The sequence below is a fragment of the Vanellus vanellus genome, assembly GCF_965231255.1.
Source record: "Vanellus vanellus genome assembly, chromosome: 7".
Lineage (NCBI taxonomy): Eukaryota > Metazoa > Chordata > Aves > Charadriiformes > Charadriidae > Vanellus > Vanellus vanellus.
In genome coordinates this window covers 10,300,077-10,319,548 of record NC_138912.1, presented here as the reverse complement: position 1 = coordinate 10,319,548, position 19,472 = coordinate 10,300,077, and the positions used below count along the sequence as shown (strand labels likewise).

Here is a 19,472-nt window from a genome sequence, read left to right as displayed (position 1 = left end):
AAATCAAGTAACAAACCTGTACATGCAACCTTACAAACTCAAATGCATTGTAGGAGGCTACATGGAGAGGAACCACTTCTGAGCTTTAACCATGTGCTGAGAATTTGCACAGGATGCAAAAGCAATCTTATACAAGCGATGTACACAGAATGTTCACCCAAGATATTACAGATTAGCAACTATGGTACTGAAAAGAAATGCATTTTGCTGAGAAAGAACAAACAGGCTTCATGAAGGGTCTTTATTTAAAAAAAAAAAAAACAACAACAACAACAAAAAAAAAAAAAAAACAAAAAAAAAAAACACAAACAAAAAAGACAAACAACCAGAAAATCTTGAGCGGAATGTAGGTAGCAATGTCTTCTATAAAAATCTCCAAAGTACATATGCTGTTAGAGCCCGAGCCAATCCTCTGTCACAAGGTAAATTTTGTTTACAAGATTTAAATCACAATAGCCAGTTCTGCCTCCTGAAATGAGCTTCTCTGAAGCCTGAATTGACAACATGTGACATAAGCTTAGTATCATCTCATTTATTACAATAACTTATTTTCAGAAATTATTAACCTGGAGAGGGCTTCTCCCCCAGCATTATACACCTGGGCATCTCCATAATCTGAGGAAAATTAAGAACGGGAAAAAAGGAGTAAGATAAAAATAACCTGAAATACACATTTGCAAAAAAGTTGCTAAGTTATGGGAAAAATAAGTAGTAGGTACATGAGAAAGCAAGGTACCTTTCCCCCCCCCCCCCCCCCAAAGTCAGTTGTCTCAGGAGAATGGCAGCTTAGTCCTCCCTAAAGAAAGCTCAGTGGAAAAAGGAGTTAAATAAAACTCACGGGAATTCACAATTCCCTCTCCAGTCTACCTCCTCTGAAATACACATTCTTCCTTATATTTATTTATGCCTACTGCCCTCAACCATCCAGTCTCTAAAATGCTTCTCCATCAAGCTTCTGGCTCTCCAGTCACCAACATTTACAGTGGGGATGATTTTCTGTGGCTTCAACCATTGAACAAAACGCTTTATTTCCAGGTAACTGCTGTGTTCACTGTAAGGAATCCCTGCAATGAAACAAATCACAGTGATCTGTCAGTCTACTTAGCTTCTTGCCAAAATACTTTTGCAAGCCTTCCAGCTAGAAATATTTTAGATAATGTTGTTTTAAACTCATATTGGAGATCTAAAGTTTATAGCTAAGTTAAAACGAAAACACAGATTTTTCTTCTGGAAAAGTTACCTTGCATTAAGTTACCAAGTCATCCATCAGTGCAAACTGAGTGATCCCGAGCATTTGGTTAAATGAATGTTAAAGTTTTAAGAGATTCAACTCCACCCTCCAATAAGAACTGAGAGGAAGAGAAAGACCCACAGTCTCTCAAATGAGTGAAGTATGGAATGAAATCGTGGTGCTGGAACTGCACTGCCACCAGCATCAGTCGGGCCAAGATCTCATCCCTGAAGCCTCTACATATATATCAGGTAAAAGCCTTTACTTCCAAGAGGAGGACAGGAGCAAAATGTATGTAAAAATCTGTATTGACAGTGTTCTCGATTACTCAGTTCGCAGATCTCTCCTGGAGAGATCCATCTGTTCAGTTTATCAACGAGTTATCAGAAAAAGCATTAGTTACAATGAACAGTAGGAGTTTCCAGAATAAAAATATGAAAAACATCTACATAAAACTAAATACACTGAATCTTTACTCCTCTTATACCATATATGGTGATCTTTCCTCTTGTCTGAGGTTTGATATCCAGCAGAGAAAGGCATGAATCAGAGTAGGTCCATCCAGTAGGTTTGAAAGCCAGAACTTGATCAAAATTCTCAGAAAACTTACTCAAGTGATCTTGCAAGCCCTGTGAAAAGAATATAGTGTATACTTAATCCCATTAAATAGCTCATTAGTCTAAAGGTTGAAGATTTCATGATGGAGAATTTATTTTCATGTTTTGATACGAACTTTGTTATTTTAAATACCATCTGCCTTGAAATTATTAATGATAAGTACTTATAATTGCAGGGCACCTTGTACCTTAGGATCTCTATTTTTCATCTGAATAAGCACATATTAAACAGCTACACATTACAGATCAGAACACATACAACATAATCACATCTTACAGATTTTGCTCCCCAAGTCATTCGTTTCCTCCTCTCAGCTGGAGGTCAGCACTCTTGCAGCTGAGTGGTGATAGAAGATGGTGAAAACCTGCTTCAGTGCAAAATCATCTGCTTAACTGAAAGCGCCACTGACATCCTGACATCTGCTTATGCCCAGAAGCGCTCAAAGTTAATTAAGCAAGCTACCCAAAACACTGCAGCAAGCCAGTGCACGAGTTGAGTGTTGCTCTGAGCACCAAGCCATGTTCTACCACATCTCCATTCATGACAGGAAGGAAACCACCTCTCATCTCTTCACTCTATTAACTTGAAAAAGTTTCCAGCTTGGCTAAGTTAGCCTTTGATGTTGTTTAAGCTAGCATCGGGAAAAGGATGAGAGGGAAGTATAAGGAATGTACAATCCTATTCCTGGATAAATTGAAGTCGGTGTTATTTCAAACCAAAAATAGAAAATCAATTTCATGTGTTCTGTATAAAATCTCAAAGGCACATTCTCCCTTTGAAAGCCCTACAAGATTATACAACTTAAAATCCTAAACTTTATATCAGCAGCAGGAAGAGGAATACAAAATAAAGACTGATTAAAAAAAGGTGGGGAGAGGGGGATAGATAGGCTGTGACAGAACACTAATCTACCTGTCAGATACTTGAAAATTATTAAGCAGGGAAGTGGAAAGCTGCCTGTGACACTGACACTTAATAGCACCTTCAGTACAATGTCCAGCAGCAACATACGGAATCCATCAAATGAGGCACATACAAGAACAACAAAAAAAACCTACCACAACACACATTTCATTCAGCAATAAGAATTACGGCTAGCTGCCATGACTCTTAATAGACTGCAAATGTTCAGTCCTCACTAGATTAAAGATATAACTGTAGCAGTCTAATTCTCCTTCACACTTCGTTTTAGGAAGATTAGCACATCTTAAGGTAGCAATTCAAATATTTGCTCCCCTTGCTTTAATGAACTCTAAATACAGTACTTCAAATGCAATGATTACTATATTAACCAATGCCAATCTGCTTTCAAATATTGTTATAAATCAAGGGTGCAACATTCACATTGAAGATGCAATTTCAATCTCATCAAAAATTATTTGTGCATTTCAGTCACAGGCACTTTTGAAAAATCTCACCTCAATGCTAGTACAAGACATTACTGAGCTAAGCAACATAAAAGAGGTGCACAGACCTGAACACCCGAGGTCTCTGCAAGTCTTCCACTGCATATTCAAGTGGCAGAAGCCTCAATTTTTGACTGTTACAAAAAATTGTTTGTTGCAGAAGAACCACACATACATTTTAGAAAAGCTGGCCTCTTTCCACAAAACAAATTACCACAGTGTTTACTTATAACAAGTCTATTTTAAATTCACATTCCAATTTCTTTTTTTTATTGCTTTAGCAAACACTATTCTAAACCTTCATCCTTTTAAAATGGAAAATATATTTCAACCTCCTTCAATCACCATGACAGCCTGTTATCTACAGTATCACTAGAGTCAGCAGTACATGCAAACAGATTCCATAAGGTACAAGAAGACTCAAACATGATTAAATATTTAATTTACAATCAGCCCTAACACTACTGAAACTCATCCGGCTTATTCACAAACAGCTATTCATCAGTACACACAGCAATCCCTGTATTTTCCTCAATAAAACCAAGTATTGCAGTGAAGTACCACATCTGTATCAAGTACACTTGCAATATTGCAGCAATTCATGTTTTATTTTTATAAATACTTTAATTTAAAAATCACATACATAATTTTTTAGATTTTTTTTAATTTATGTAAATGTTATCAATTAAGACTATCCAGAACATTAATCTAGAGCATGTCATCTCACTTTTGACCCAGGCAGCACCTGAAGAAAGTTTGATATCAACTCCTAATAAACAAACTCAAGAAAGCCAGAGCTACACATAGGAAAAAAAAAAACCAACCCAAATGAACAAAAAACCCTCACCCAATCAAACAATAATGCAACACCACAAAAAGCTTATTCCTCTGCCACCGTACTTTTGCTGCCTCTGATCCCCTATAGCTTGTTCTTTCTAGTTTTACCCTTCAGACTTCACACATCTTAGCCAAACACTCATTTCGAGTACTGCTTCTTTTCAAGGGGGCAGTCACAAGGCCTGGGTAAAATACATCAAGTCTGGTGATATCTGGCCAGGTATTCGACATTATGAACAGGACTGCTTTCATCCTAACTACAGATCGAGACTATCTATATGAATTTACAAAGCAGAAAATAAATGCTTTCTTCTAAAATTTGAACTTGTTTCTTCAACAGATTTCTGCGACAGTGACGCAACTCCTGATGCAGAGATAGAAAATCACCCAGAATTTAATATTCAAATATACGTTTGAAGATAAAAAGTGATGTAAACATTCAAGCCAGGTAGCACAGTTTCCCTCACTGTGGCTGGATTCGTACAGAAATGCGCCCATCTTGACACAGACAGCTCAAGCAGAAAGGGGAAACACACCACACATTATTGTCACCAAGCCTTTGGCCAAGTGAAGATCTAGGGTATAACACATATTTTGAGGATGCTACGGGTCTACAAAAATCATCTTTTCAACCTGTCAAAAAAACATTCACTGATCCACCTGTTTTTCATAGGGAATTTAACACAATTATGGTCACTATGCATTTTTGTTTGCTTCAGTTCTAGGTTGAAGGTGCCAACGTTAGTCTTTAAACGCTGGCAACTAGGGGAAAGAGAGAGAGGTTTCTGCACTTTTCTAAGCGCCTGTGGCTTTTAGGCGAATAACGCTCTCTGCTGAATCAATACAGCGTTTATAAATCACACATGAACAGCTAATCTAGTTCTTCACAAATAATAAAACAGCTGACTCCAAAATGAAAAAAAATATGCTTGATATTAGACCTGAAAATCAACATTGAGAAAAGCAGATTTCACATAGCCTCAAAATTGGAATTAAACAGCTGGGCAATGCCACCAAAAGGAAAAAATATTCACAACATAGAGACTGCAAAAATACTTCTAAAATTCCAGAACATGCATTCAAAAAACTCACCAGTTTTATTAAAAAAAAAAAAAAAAATCATAACATTGTCCAGCAATCTGGAGACTCAATAATGTGGAAAAAAAAAAGAAAAGCCCCTGATGACAGAAGAAAGCCTGTGAACAAGGAAGCATATGCACAAGCATCTCAAAACGATGAACTCATTTCCTTTCTACTTGGGATAGAAAGGAAAGCTGTGAGCATCCAGATTTAGCCTTGGGAGCAGTCATCTATGGAAACATGGAAGCTTTCCTTGAGCAAGTACAGTTTTATCAATGGTTACTGCAAACTAGGCTTCAGTTGTGGTAAGGACATGTAGCTTACACAGCTTTTTTTGTTCTTTATCTAAAAAGAGACCAGCGAATTTTTTCAATAAAAGGAAGAAGAATCATGCTACAGTTCTTAAAACTATCAAGCCTAGAGCACAGACAGATTTGTTTTTTTTCTAGGCAAAAAAAGGATATAAAAATGGGGCTTCTAGGATATACTATAATATGCCACCAGGGTTTGGCTATTTGCATTCGACTAAAAAGGCAACTGATGGACAAGGTCACAGATGTACTCAGTTTACTAAATAAGGACTGAAATTCAGCTTTTGACTGAGAATACTCCCGTAAGGATTTCATGGATTTCTAGGTTTGCAGCTGAAACTACATGAGCAGGAAATTAGCCCAAATTTAGAAGCAGGATTGTGGTTTTGAGTGGGGCTAGGGATCAAATAAAACAGAAGAGATAGGAGAGAACCAGAAGATAATGAAGACATTGGCATTCAGTGATGAGGATCACTAAAAAATTCTGTCTTTCCCAGTAATGAGCCAGTAATTCAGCACAAAACCTGTATAATCCAGCAGAAGACAAAAACATGCAACTGGAGATGATGACATCAACATTTACATGGTCTGTAAAAACAGGATGATATCATTCATCATTCTTTAACTAGAACAAGATTGCAAATGATCAGATAGACAATATTCTTAAGAATATTGTCTTTTCTGAGGTCATGTTTACTGATTCTGCTGGAGCAGAAATAACATAGTTATATGAACTCATATGAAGTCATCCTTAAGCATTCTCCACATTTTACTGATACTACATTCCACCTGGGCACTCATCTAGCTACTGGCCTCACCGGATGTTTAGTATCTGGAAGTCTACCTAGCATGACTAATTTACATGGACACAAAATTCCAACAACTTCACAGATGAAGTCAAAGCCCCAGTACAGAGGGCCCCAGCTGTTACACCAGGACACTTGTCCAATAGACCAATGTGCTTTTAACCTTTCCTGCCCTTTCCAGGATCCAGGCATCACTTCTGGCATGCTGTAGATTTGTCTAGAATCTCCTGTTCTCAGAGATGAGACCTGGCACATGAAACAACTGCTCTCTCAGAAGTAAGGCTGTCCAGACATCCTTGTGGTACAATCACATCCTTTGCCTGAAAGTCCAGTTACACGAGTACGCCACAGATGCTGGGACACACAACAGCAGAATCACATAACAACCAAAAAATCTGCAGAAGAAACTAAAATACATTACTGTTTAAGACAACACATTAAAAATAAATCCATACACATTTCCATTACTCATTTTCTGCCCCACCATGGAAAAGATTATAGAACAACACTAAAACATTAAGATATTAAGTTCTATCTCCTGCAGCTTTCATCCAAATCATATAGCCTCTTTTTCTCCTTTTTAGGTCAACTCTGATCTTGACTGGTCCTGCAGCTAAATACCATCTTGCTCTGAAGGATTTGCTTGAGATGGCACAGCAGGCCTGAAGCAAAGCAGGAAAATTAATCCAAGTCTGTAAGGCGTAAGCGGCCACTGTTTTTCTCTTTCTTCCAGGTTACCTTCAATCTAGAGCCTGCTGCTTTGCCTTAATGTCATTGTGTATTTTGTAGTCTATTTAAAAAAAAACAAAACAACTTACTTTCCCACCAGGAATTGGTCACCTTTCCTAACTAAGAAATTCCCACAAAAACTCTCAACACCAAACACCCACCGTCTCAAATCTCGACTGAAATGTGCGTTTGAAATCAATGTAAATGAAACAATATCTTAAAAATAAACTGTTACTTGCTTTTGCTACAAGTATTAGAGATTGTGTGGAAAACCAAAAGCATGTGTATATATGAGGTGTCTTTCAATTCACTCAATGTGTGTATTTGTTTATGTGTGAGTTTTCACTGATTTTCAAGTATCCTTATCTCCATGTAAATCTTCAGCACAGAAGGAGAGAGAATATTCTTTTAAAAGATGAAAATATGATTATAAAAACATGGAAATTGAACTAAGAGGAACATGGGGAACACTATTCCTTTTTTATCAAACACCAGTCTAGAAGTTGGCTGTGTTCACAGGCTGCCTCAAAACAGACTCACACAGAGAAAAGCCTTTCTCTCTTCCTACATCATACCGGGTAAAAGACAGGCTGAAAACAGGGACTCCATGTCACAATATATTAATTGCTAATAGGACAGATCCTGCAGTCATTACATAAACCTACTTCAAAAAAGCCCACAAAAAGCAAGTCTTTGAACAAACCTCATCTTATCTTGTACAAGCACCGCATTGAAGTGAAATTACACTTCCTGTGCATCATGTTTGGAGACAGATATTAATGTTTAATTGCATTTCATTTTCAATGTATTGCTACATGTCAAAACTTTACTAAATAAATATGATCTGACAAGAGGTTAAAAAGCACCAAACACAACACCGGTTGGAAGGAGACAATAGTAAGATTAGCCAGCAGGTTAATCAACTGAGCATATTTTCTGAACTTACCTTGAAATTTATTTGCATCATGGGAAGAACATGAAGCAAAGTACCATCCCAGTCCACACTGATGAGAGAATTAACAGCTGCTGACTCCAAGCACTGCAGTGTTTTGTACTTATCGCGGGACATACTTGCTTTTGAGCCCAGAACTTCAGCAATTGCTTTAAGATTAATTGGGAAGAAATCAGATAAAGAAAATTGTAAGAGTTCATTTTTTCCTTGTTTTGGACATATTCCTACTTATTGCACTGGATCATTTTTACTATTGAAAAAAAAGGTCCATATTCAAGCGGATAGTGTTTCATATTCTAAAATTAAGAAGAGACACCTGTAACGGCTGTTAAAAAACTCTGGCTTCTACGATTTAGCACCAGAATTGTGTATGTCAATTGGAAAGAGAAGGACAATAAAAGTACATTGATAAGTTCTAAGTCATATTTCTTTGCTAGAATGTTACCGAGGTCAACCGGTATTTAGTTCAAAGAAGCCAGAAACACATGCAGTTTTTGGTATATGCGACAAACAGCCCACATTAAAGACAGAGTACATTTCAGTGAAAGTAAATCTTGTATTGCTGACTTTAAATATACTGAAAAGCACAAACGGTACACAGCTGCCTCCTCTAGAGTATGCATTTGAGCAATCGTGTTGGTTCATAATGCTGTAACCAAGTGAAACATAGCACATAAGATTTTCATTAAGTCAGAAAAGATGTGTTTTGGTCTGGGGAATGATTTGTAAAAATTGATTTCATTAAAACCGATTACTATAAATATTTAGGAAAATACATAATATAAACCCAGAAGGAAAAACTGTTAGCAAAATAGAAGTTTAAGAATAATTATATCCCTTTGCTGTTTCTTGACAACATGAGATTATTAACACACAAAAAAGACCTAATTCATGTTTTTTTAATTGCCAATAGCAATTTTCTCACCACAATCAATTAAATAGGTTCATTCATTTAGTATCCAAATTGGCCTTCTGTATATTTGGGGGGTTTGCAAACATGGCAGAAAAATATAGCTTTCAGAAAGTTAAAACTTATTGATTAGAAAACTAAAAAGCTAGCAGTAGGATTATTAAATATATCTAATTTCTTTACACAATATCTGACCATCAAGATTAAATGATCCTTCACATCTTCAAGAAAAAGGACTTTTAACACTGACTTAGATATTTATTTAGTTATTTGATCCAGTATGCTTCTTTTACATACCTAAGAAAACTTTTTCTTTTCCAATGGAATAGGTGCCACAGACAACTAGAGTACGTGGGTTTAAAGTCACTGTCTCAAAGGCAGTATTGACAGCAAACTGGATAACCTCTTGTTGAGAAGGAAAAGTGTATTCAGGACTACAGTATCTGGGGCATGGAAACAAGATATATCACGTCATTACACAAGATAGAAGACATCTGAATTTACCAAGGCGGCCCTCAAAACTGCATGCATACAATAACAAAGTAATGAAAAAGATGTTATTCTTCTATATACTTTCAGTCTACTTGAAATCTATTTATTAGAAACCACTGAGGTGCCCAGATGAAATTGTTACAATAGAATTTACATTAAATATATCAGACTTCTCTCTACAACTATTCACTTGTCTGACACTGACACTCAATTCTGCAGTCTTTTCTCTATAAATACCAAGCGCTCTTTCAAGCTAGATATTTGTATCATGTACTAATTACATCCTTATGTCTATTTTTTGTCATGCATACAAACCATAAGGCATTCTTCATTTGCAGAAACATATGGAACAGAAATAAAAGACTACAGCTGGGCATTAGTCATCGTACACAGAAAAACAATTTTATATACATGAGTCAGACAAAGGTCTAATGAAAACTTGATTTACTGATTTAACCATTTGGCATTCTTTCACTCTTTGAATTCCCCCACACCCCTTTTCATAACAGAGTTAAATACACGTAAGACCAGTGTTCCCTGAACCTCTTGTTTTCGAGCTGAACACAATGTATGAATTTTGACACCCAGAATTTAATACCACTTATAAATAATAAAGTCATCTCAGCAAATATTTCAGCATCTTTTCCACCACCCACTTTTATTCTCTCTTGTGTAACAGCATAACAGATGAACAAGTCAGAAATACATGGACCTTCAATAAATACCTGATTGTATATAACACTAAATAGAGTTAATAAGTGTCAAAACAGTAATGTCATTTATACCTACATTTACTGGGATCATATAAAGTCTTACTAAACTGAGAAGAGGGTTATATTAAAAAAAAATTAAACACAACTTACGTGGTATCAAGGTAAAGAGTGTGGACTTGCTGACCAATCAAAGCAGGGTAGCGCTCCATTGAAGGATCTGCCCTGAAGTCTCCTGTGTGCAGAATAACAGTTCCACTTGGTAGACGAAAAAGGATCATTGCTGCTCCCGGACAACTGAAACAACCAAACAAAAACCCCATACAAGTTGTGTTAAGATCTCTCTATTCATAAAGCCTTACGAGATACACCCTTTAGCAGCAAGAAGGTGTGCAGAACAGCTTTTAAAATCACAGGTGTTATATAGCCTAATTTAGCTAGACATTCACAATTTCTAAAGGAATTCTAAAGCTAACCTTATGACCATAGGCAATCTAGACTGGAGTTCTCAGCAGAGGTGGAGGAAAGAGAAAAAAAAACAAAAACAAACACACCAACAGTAAAGTAATCAAGCATTAACTGTCTTTTTGGGATGCTCTGTCTTCTTCCAGGTACGACAAAGATGCTGCCTCAGTTGCAATCGCAGAGGTTCTATTACTTGATTTTAAAGGGGAAACAGCAAACCAAAGAGAAGCAGCATTCTTATTCAGGAGAAAAAAAAATTGTGTTATTGCAGATGCATCTTCATTCCTGCAGGACTTACTGAAGTATTTCCTTTTAAATTTTATTTGCAGATTTTAAACATTATCCTGCATCCAGAATTCCCTGGTTATAAATACAACTCTCCTATTGGCCACAGCAAATCCATTGCACCTTCTGCAGTTCCTCACCAAAGGAGTCTGCAGGGCAAGTGTTCAGACTGGAAAACCAGAGTGGGACTATTCTGGACATGAACCATCCGTAAAGGCTAAATGAAATCTCAAAAAAACGGAAAAACTGGCATGAATCAGAACTAAAAATGACAGAATCGGTGAACTCTCCAAAAAGTTGAACTTTGTACCTAAGGTTTATATGCCTTTTAAATTGAAGGAGAGGATCAGAGAGACAAACAGGAAAAGTGAGAAGTAGCCAAATTACATAAGCAACAAGGCTTCCTTCATTCCCAGAAAGGGTTCTCAAAGGACTTCATGGAATCTTATCTCTCCAACTATAAACAAATCCTAAGATAAGTAATATTCAAACCAGCTGTGACAGAGCGCTGCATTTCAATATATACTTCAGGGGAAGGACTTTTCCTCTAGCCCATAGCCAAATAAGGTACCAAGAGGCAGAACAGCAAGAGCACAGGACGGGAAGTCAGTGCTACTTAACTTTAAATCCAGCATTACCACACAGTGCCAGTGTAGCACTGGATAAAAATTTCACCCTTTATCACTGAATTCAGTAGAAGTCTTGTTGCACATTTCAACAGGCTTTTCTTTAAAGTTCAGTTTTCAAAATGCTAGCTAGGTTTTGTCTCTCCCAGGATCCAAAGGACTACATTTTTCTTTAGCTGGAGATTTCACTATCTTCAGTCGAAGCTACAGAAATCTAACCTATTTGATAATCAAATCTAGGGAGTTCCCAACTAGACACCAAAAGCTAAAGTGTCCAGACCACTAGAAGAATCATTCAACCTCTCAACAAGGTTAAAAATGATGGAGCTGTGTGTGGTTAACACTATGTATTCATTACAACAACAACAACAGCTACTTCAGCTAAAATTATCAAAAAGGCCTAAGTTTCATTTTCAAAAAATAACTGTTTCAAAAGCTAACTACTTGCAAGAAATTCAGGCTCTTACATGCCTAATTCACTTCTGAAGTGAAAACATATGTTATTAAACCAACTCAGGAATGTGAAATATTTTCACCCTTATTTTTTCAAATCCACTGAAACCTAAAAATCATGAAAACATAAACTGTATCTGTGCACCTATTTGTCTTTAATATTCTATACACACAAATATTCCACAACAAATGCAATGATACATACTGATTGGCATCGAGCAACAACACTTTGATCCCATTCACTATACATTCTGTGTCCATCGGCAGCACGTGGATGTACTGCTCTTTGACTCGAAGTTTGTTCTTCACTAGGTTGCCAGTTATCTGTAACAGGGAAAGGATTTAATATGGAATAGGAAAAAAAAAATCTAAAAAGAGCCTTTGTTTATTTTAGAAACAAAGGCTCTCAAAGCCAGACTGTCTGGCTTAGAGAGAAACTATGAGATCCTGGGTATAATCAAGCCTTTCAGTAGCATTTCACCTCTCAAAAAAGCAAACTGAAAAGAAAGCAGTTTTAAAAAAGAAAACTTTCAAAACCCTGTCAACAGATTACAGATTGGAATCAGAGAGGAGGAAAACAAGGGGTAATAACATCTGTTACAGACTGCCAAGTTAAGGAGCTGGGTAAAGCTTTCTTTAAACAAGTGAAGAACTTTCCAGATATCAGACCCTGGATCTTACCACAGAGGACTGCAGTCACCCCAACACCTGCTGGAAGAGCAACATGGGACACAAGCATTCCAGGAGGCTCCCAGAGGAAACAAGAAATAGTTTTTTGATGCAGGTTCTGGATGGGATGATTAGGCAAGGTACCCTACCACGGCATGAGTTAAGAAGAATTGGTTGGACATATGGCAGCCTCGGCCATTCCGCAGCCTGAAGCACAGGATACACAGGATCAGGCTAAAACTGAATGTGGAGAATAGATGGCTGAACTGTAATCTAATTTCAGGCTTCCATCACTTGAATAGAGGGATACAAAAGATTCTTCTCCATGATGCACACAAAAAGAACAACCCACAGTCTCAAGTTGCAAAAAGGGACATTTCAATTGTACATTTGGAAAAATATCCAGAGTGGGTAAGCACTGCGGCTGGTTGTGAGGAGACTTAGTGGATTCTGTCCTATTTTCAAAATTTGACTGACAAAGGCTCTCTGCAGTCTGATCTAACTCTGAGGTTAGACCCGCATTGCACAGGAGGTTGGACTACCTGAGCTCTAGTGATCCTTTTAAACCTGAATTTTTTCATGGTATCTAGACAGGGAAGTTTCACTAATCTTCATCAGTCACATCAGGGTAAGAATTTCTTACAAGGGAAACCCAGATTCCCCAGTCAATTAGGCACAGTATCTACTGTGCCTAGTTGACTCAACAACGGAACCTCTGATCTTTTATATACTTTCATTATAGTTGTATATGGATTTAGTAATATCTAGTAAACTCAGAATGCCTTACCTCATTATAGCCTTACCTTATTACAGTAAATTGGAAACATGAAGTTTTTGGTTAGACCACAATAGTGATCAGAGTGAAAATGAGTAAGGAAATAAGCTGTGCAGCCTTCAATTTCTCCATACTGGAAGGCATCAACTGTAAAACCAGTTCCTATGGCAAAAGAGGAAGAGAAGCCAGTCAGTAAACATGCATAGTTGAGAACTAGTTTTTGATTAGATGTTCCTTTTGTTCTTTTTTCTTTCTTCCAAATTAAAAGGTAATACAGTTATGCCGCATACAGCTGAAGGAGCCAGTTAAAGATGAGCATGGTTTGCATGAGTCAAGTCACAAAAAGGATTTTCACTTATTAAAATAAAAATTTAAAAAAGCATCCACACACAAATACTTTCACAGGGCTCCCAATTATGTTGCTCAGCTGCCATCCTATACAGATAGCAACTGGTTAAGCAAATAAAACACGTATCTGTATTCAGCTGGTATTACTGAAAGTTCACATAGATTAAAATCTAATACCAACATCTTAAGACAAAATAAAACAGGTAACTACACTTTAACAAAATGTATTTTGTGACCAAATTGCAATTTTTCAATTATTCTACATTTAATAATTATCTTAAAGCATGCTACCATATAATTACCAAGCAAGCAATCTGGGGTCTTCGAATATATCTGCTGACACGAAACCTGACTGATTTGCCATTGTATGCTTTCAATGAGGTGCTGTTTGTATAAACTTATTGCATAAAGACAGCTGTATAGAAGACATCCCTTTTCTCTGCAAATGTAAATTTTTAAAAATGCAAACATAACTGACAAATGATCCTTTCGCACTGGGTTTTACTGTCTTATAACCACCAAATAGCACATAGAACTAATTCATCTGATGGCACTCAAATATTTTTCACTTTATGTTACACAAATTTACCAGATCTTCTAGGAGAACTAGAAATAGTTCTACTTACTTGAAGCTAGAACTTCAATTATTTGCAACTCCAAAAAAACATAGCACTCTGCTAACTAAAAATCACAACCCAAAAAATCCACAAGTGTATGACAGGCACCAGACTCAAAACTTCAGGGAGGCTGAATTATACTAGGCCATGGGGATAAATACATATCATCAGCAAGACAGAAAATAAAGTCAAATATACTTCAAATGTAGCAACAAAATTCAGAACAAAGATAATATAGATAATAACAAAGCAACTCTAACATTGCATTGTAGGCATAGGAGTCTGCTCTTCACATTTATTCTATATGGGAAATTCTCTAAGCCCATGGAACCCATGATACTGGTATGACCCCACAAAGACTTCAAGGTCTTCAAGCAGGAGCTTGGCACTTAGGATCACTAACATATTTCTATTTGGCTTCCTCAAACATCTACCTAAGACTAAGACAGTCCTTTAGTGGTAAAAAGAACTGTGAGGATTTGAAATTTTAAGCCACCAATCCATCATCCTGTACTTTATGTAATTGCTTCAGGAGATTCTGGGAAATTCTTGGCTGTTTCTTTAGCTAAATTCTTCTGCTTGGTTTTCATTCCTTTGTTTCCAGTTCTAGTACTCCAAATTTCTAATACTCATGAATTTCAAATACAAAATTAAACTGATTTTTTTTAAACTTAGCGTAAGGAAATAATTGCTACTGACACCTCAATTTTCAGGCACAACTGAAGCGATGCAAATTATTAAATTCAGTAATTAGGAGTGAATATTAATAAGGGATATATTAAAAATCATTTAAGAAAGTAGATCCATCTTTCAATACTGCTTGCGGTTTTGACTCTGTCAAAAACACGCAGAAGTCAATCCTTGAAATAACTTCCATGAGATAACTGTTTCACTGTCCTTCACTGATGAAGCCATTGTTGACTCTAGTTCTGCAATTACCTTCTTCTGGAGGTTTGCACCTACACCAGGTTTTATCAACTTAGATGGAAGAAAGAAAATTCATTATGAGATGCAGTCTAAATCGTTATGAAGAGTGAAGAAAACTAAAGCCTAAAATTAGGAAAAACAAATACAACGCTCAAGCCAAAAGTAGTTAACCTCTACAAAAAGCAAGAGTTACATCTCACCTGGTATTTTCTTGTAGAAAGGGCAGTGTTTTTTTCTTGTTCCTTCACCTGTAGTAGGTAATTCTTTAAATTTTTTTCTCCACCTTCGTTGGCCACCAGAACTCACATCTGCAAAGGCTCCATTTGCACTTGAAATTTCTACAACTGCTTCTACATCTTCCACAGATCCTTCAGCTTTCCTTTTTTGCTGTCTGGGCCTCTTTCCACTGGGAGTTACTGAACTTGGTATCTGTTTTCCGTCACTCAAATGAGTCTCTCCTTTGCTTTCCTCTTTTACTTTGGGTTTTAACCCAAAGAAAACACCAATGTCCATTTGTTTGAGTTCTTTGGCAGAACTGGATTTTCCATTCATACTTGCTAAAGAAAGAGATGACACTGTTTTAGAGATGGGGCTGGGAAAGCAAACAGCAGCTGTATTAAGATTTCCTTCTTGCTTCACTACTGACTGCAAACTCTCCCGGCAAGCTGTTTTTACAATTGTATTGGCAGTCATTTTATCTGCGCTCGTCACGATGTTACTTGGGTCCCTCAAAGCGTTCCTCTTCTGTGTCAGAAGAGACCCAGCACCTTCTCTGACTAGCAGTGATGATGTCTTGGTAAAACTCAGGTATGCAGAATCCAAAGCACAAGCACCAGTATCTTCTGACTTTGTGTCACCTGCTTTAGCAGCAGAGGAAATAAATTCTGGCTGTTTAGCCTCCTTGCAATTAAAAGGAAAAGAGGATCCACTGGCTACCACCTCTTGCTGATGCTGATTATCTACACATGCTGAATTACAGAACCTGCTGTTCATGTGACTCTGAGGAATAGTTTTTACACTATGATCTAGATGGTTCACTCTATTTACTTCCTCACAGTGGGTTTTTTTAATTATGAAATTTCCAATTTTGGTATGCTCATACTGAGGCATCTGCTGTAAGAAAAGTCCATCAGATGACTTAAATGCCACAGAATTAGATTCTTCATCTTCAGAGTTCTGAACTTTGAATAATTTATTTTGTGATATTTTTACCTTCTTCTCCTCTTCCTCAGTTTCCTCTTCACTTTCTTCAAAAGTACTCAGTGGAGAATAAGAAATTTCACAGTCACTGAAGTCAGCTTTTGACTGTAGTAGACTTGGCTGACTTGTATATTTCTGACTACACAGGTCTTCTCCCGTTCCACTTTCTTGAGAGGATGCAAAGTCATAAAATTCAAATTTACAACTATTATCTGTGGTCTGTGTAAGCTGACATGTCTGTTGAGGCATTTGAACATCTGCAAAAGAGGATGTACTTTCAATTATTATATTTAGAGACTTCATTTGTGGTGAACTCTGTACCGTCAACGTACAGTCATCACTTGGGGCATTTTTTACATGATTAGATGGATTCTCATTCGTTGGAGTTTCCACTACATGACTTGGGGAACAGCTGGGCTTTGCAGCAGAACAGTACGTCATCTTCCTCTCCAAAGTGTTTGCTGAAGAGTTTACAAGATAATCTCCTGCCCTGCTTGCTGCAAGTAGAAAATGGCTATAGCGCTTGTAGTGGGATGGAATGGTAGAAGTGCACAGTAAGCCATCAGGACACTCTATTAAAAACAGTTAAACAGGGAAGTAATGTTAATATATTTGTAAATACCGTTGGCATAATTATTAAAATAAAAATCACACATGACACACAATTTAAAAGCTTTTTCTTATAAATGTAGCTATTGGAGGACAGAAGGCACAAGTAAAAAGTAATTTTCAAGCTGCCAAAAACTCGTGCCCTGAGCTGACTAGAAATGAGAATGCTTCCAACCAGAAACCAAACAGCTGTTGCTACTACAGCACTATGCCTGAATTAATAAAGCCCTCTAGCAACCAGAGTACTTAACCTTGTTTCAATACTGTGCTAATGTAATCATATGGCTTCTAGTTCAGAATCGTCTCACGTGCAAGCAATAAGCTCAGAGCAGTAGCACCAGAAAACACGTGTTTCAAAACAAACCAAATCTCAGTTCTGAATCAACCTGAAATTCTGTTTCAAATTGTCTGTGGGGTTACAGATTAAATAAATAAATAAATAAAAAGGTCATGTATTTACTTATGCGGAAAAAAAAATATTCAGGATTCAGATGCCAGCAAAAAAAGCTGTGGATGTTCCCTAAGCCTTTTTTGTTGAGAATTTGCTACCCTAACTTTTGAGGATTTTAAGGTGAATGCAAAAATCAATCAGAAGGATTATTCATTTGTTAATTATAGGAGTAAAAGATGGAAATGAGGTGTTAATAAATCTGCCTTAAGTTAATACCACTGCCAAAATGGGGATTAAAGGGCTCACGTTTCATTGTTCTGAAGAATAAACTTCAAGGAAAGTTACAAAGCTACAAAACCAGAAGTGACTGTGTTACCTAAACAGCCTTTACTTAAGTTGCCTGACTGTATGCTTTCTGTTTTTCAAAAGTTATGAGGTGTAGTAAGAACATACGTTGGATACCTGGGTCTGTTCAGACATGGTATTTCCCCACATGAAACTGGCAATTGGAATGAGTCAGTTTTATTCCTCTCGTGCAGAACTCAAAACAAAACTGTATCGTCTTACTAAACAGGAATGTTAATGTATAATTCTGTATAAAATTTCTAAAGCATACTGGATCACGGGCTAGCACTTCAAATAAATTAGCCTAACAGATTGATTTCAGTTTCCAACTGTCCGTAGACAACTGGACAGGTCACACAGCAATATGGATGCAGGATAACAAAATTTATACCTAAGGAAAAAGAAATTTAGTGTCAGAAGTAGCAGCCTCTTAACTGAAGGAGGTTTTTCTACTGACACTGACTTAGTATTTGAAATAGGTTCCATCATTTTAAAATGGTAAATATGCACCTTCACTTTTTCAATAAACTACTGAAACTGGAGCTTGATAAACAACTATGAATCTTTATCACTACTCTGCAAACTTTTGAGATTAGATTCTCATATGAGGTTCCCATGTCAGATTTCCATCTTCTCCACAAAATAAACAAAATCTCATACGAAAATAATATTGATAAATTATCAGTAATACCATTCTAAAAATCATACCAACTACCATCTCAGAATTTGAACTAAATAGAAAACCCAATGTCTACAGCAACATTATGCGAGGAACCTTCAACTTTTCTCTCAAGGCTTTTTGCGTACCTTTTTCAATGGTTCCCGGAGTATCCAAACATTCAGCAACGTGCCATCGAGGTGTCTGGACCAACAGCAGAGAGAAAGGCATCTGGCAGCTCGGACAGTGTCCATCATGAACGGGCTTTGCATTTTGCGAGCTCTGTTCCGTCAGGCTACTCGCGCTTTCCTGGGAGTGCACGCTACTGTCATCTTTACTTTGATCTACATCCTGATTTGGCTCTGATCTCTGCTCGGGTTTCTGAAGCGTATCAGTCTTTTCTACAGATTTTTTTTTATTTCTCTTTGTCTTTCTTTTTGGCCTGCACTTGCCATCGCTTACTTTCTGCACAGGTGTAGAGGCGCTCTCTGAATTGCTCTGATGCTTTTGCCTCCTAATGGATTTGTACTCCCAAATGTCCTCTTCCAATAAAGCATCTTCAGACATGGCAACACATGAAATATTCTCCTTGCTTTTAAACAACAGTTCACAAATCTATCTTTCCTTCCGCTAATACGTTTTCTCTTCCCTCCCTCCTTTGCTATCTGAAGAAAAGCACCTGAACTCCATTTTAAAAGAGCAACACGGGGCCACAAACCAAACAGCAGTCCGCGATGGGATAGAAGCATGGTGGATCCTACCCTAGAAATAATTTAGTGAGCCCCTCTTTGAATGTTTGCAGCGACTCCTCTCACACAAACCCCGAGTCTGCAGCCTGCAGACAGGCTGGCAGCGTGACCCATTTCCCTCAGCGACCCCCCTCAGGAGCACCCAACCCGCCCTCGGACGGCGAAGTCCAGCTTAGCCCCGCTCCCCCGACTGCCACTCGCTGCCCCGAAGCGGGAAGATTTTAAAAGAAAACGACGAATCGTTCGGCTACGGGATTGCTGCCGGGCGTCACC

At 37.4% G+C, this 19,472-nt stretch overlaps 1 protein-coding gene across 2 annotated transcripts; it reads right to left on the bottom strand.

Annotated features, from left to right (window-relative positions):
• Window positions 1-779: 779 nt before the first annotated feature.
• Window positions 780-19,304, bottom strand: DCLRE1A (DNA cross-link repair 1A). 2 transcript variants are annotated; one of them, XM_082486645.1, is made up of 10 exons: window positions 18,600-19,304; window positions 16,265-17,019; window positions 15,448-16,192; window positions 13,384-13,517; window positions 12,117-12,235; window positions 10,236-10,379; window positions 9,178-9,323; window positions 7,965-8,119; window positions 1,719-1,860; window positions 780-1,064 (listed from the first exon to the last, which is right to left on the bottom strand). In XM_082486645.1, the coding sequence occupies exons 1-10, from the start codon at window positions 19,015-19,017 to the stop codon at window positions 898-900; spliced, it is 2,925 nt and encodes a 974-aa protein (XP_082342771.1). In that variant the 5' UTR covers window positions 19,018-19,304; the 3' UTR covers window positions 780-897. The 2 variants fall into 2 exon arrangements, with proteins under 2 accessions (XP_082342771.1, XP_082342770.1); XM_082486644.1 differs by having other exon boundaries at window positions 15,448-17,019.
• Between the last annotated feature and the right edge of the window lie 168 nt (window positions 19,305-19,472).

Bases quoted from the DNA above. Each gene is read 5' to 3' on its own strand.
- DCLRE1A (XM_082486644.1), bottom strand. From the start codon at position 19,017: ATGTCTGAAGATGCTTTATTGGAAGAGGACATTTGGGAGTACAAATCC. The intron at 13,518-15,447 runs GTGAGATGTAAC...CTTTTGCCATAG, and splicing joins TTTCTACAAGAAAATACCAG to GAACTGGTTTTACAGTTGAT. The intron at 10,380-12,116 runs GTATGTATCATT...TGGTTGTTTCAG, and splicing joins TTGTTGCTCGATGCCAATCA to TTGTCCGGGAGCAGCAATGA.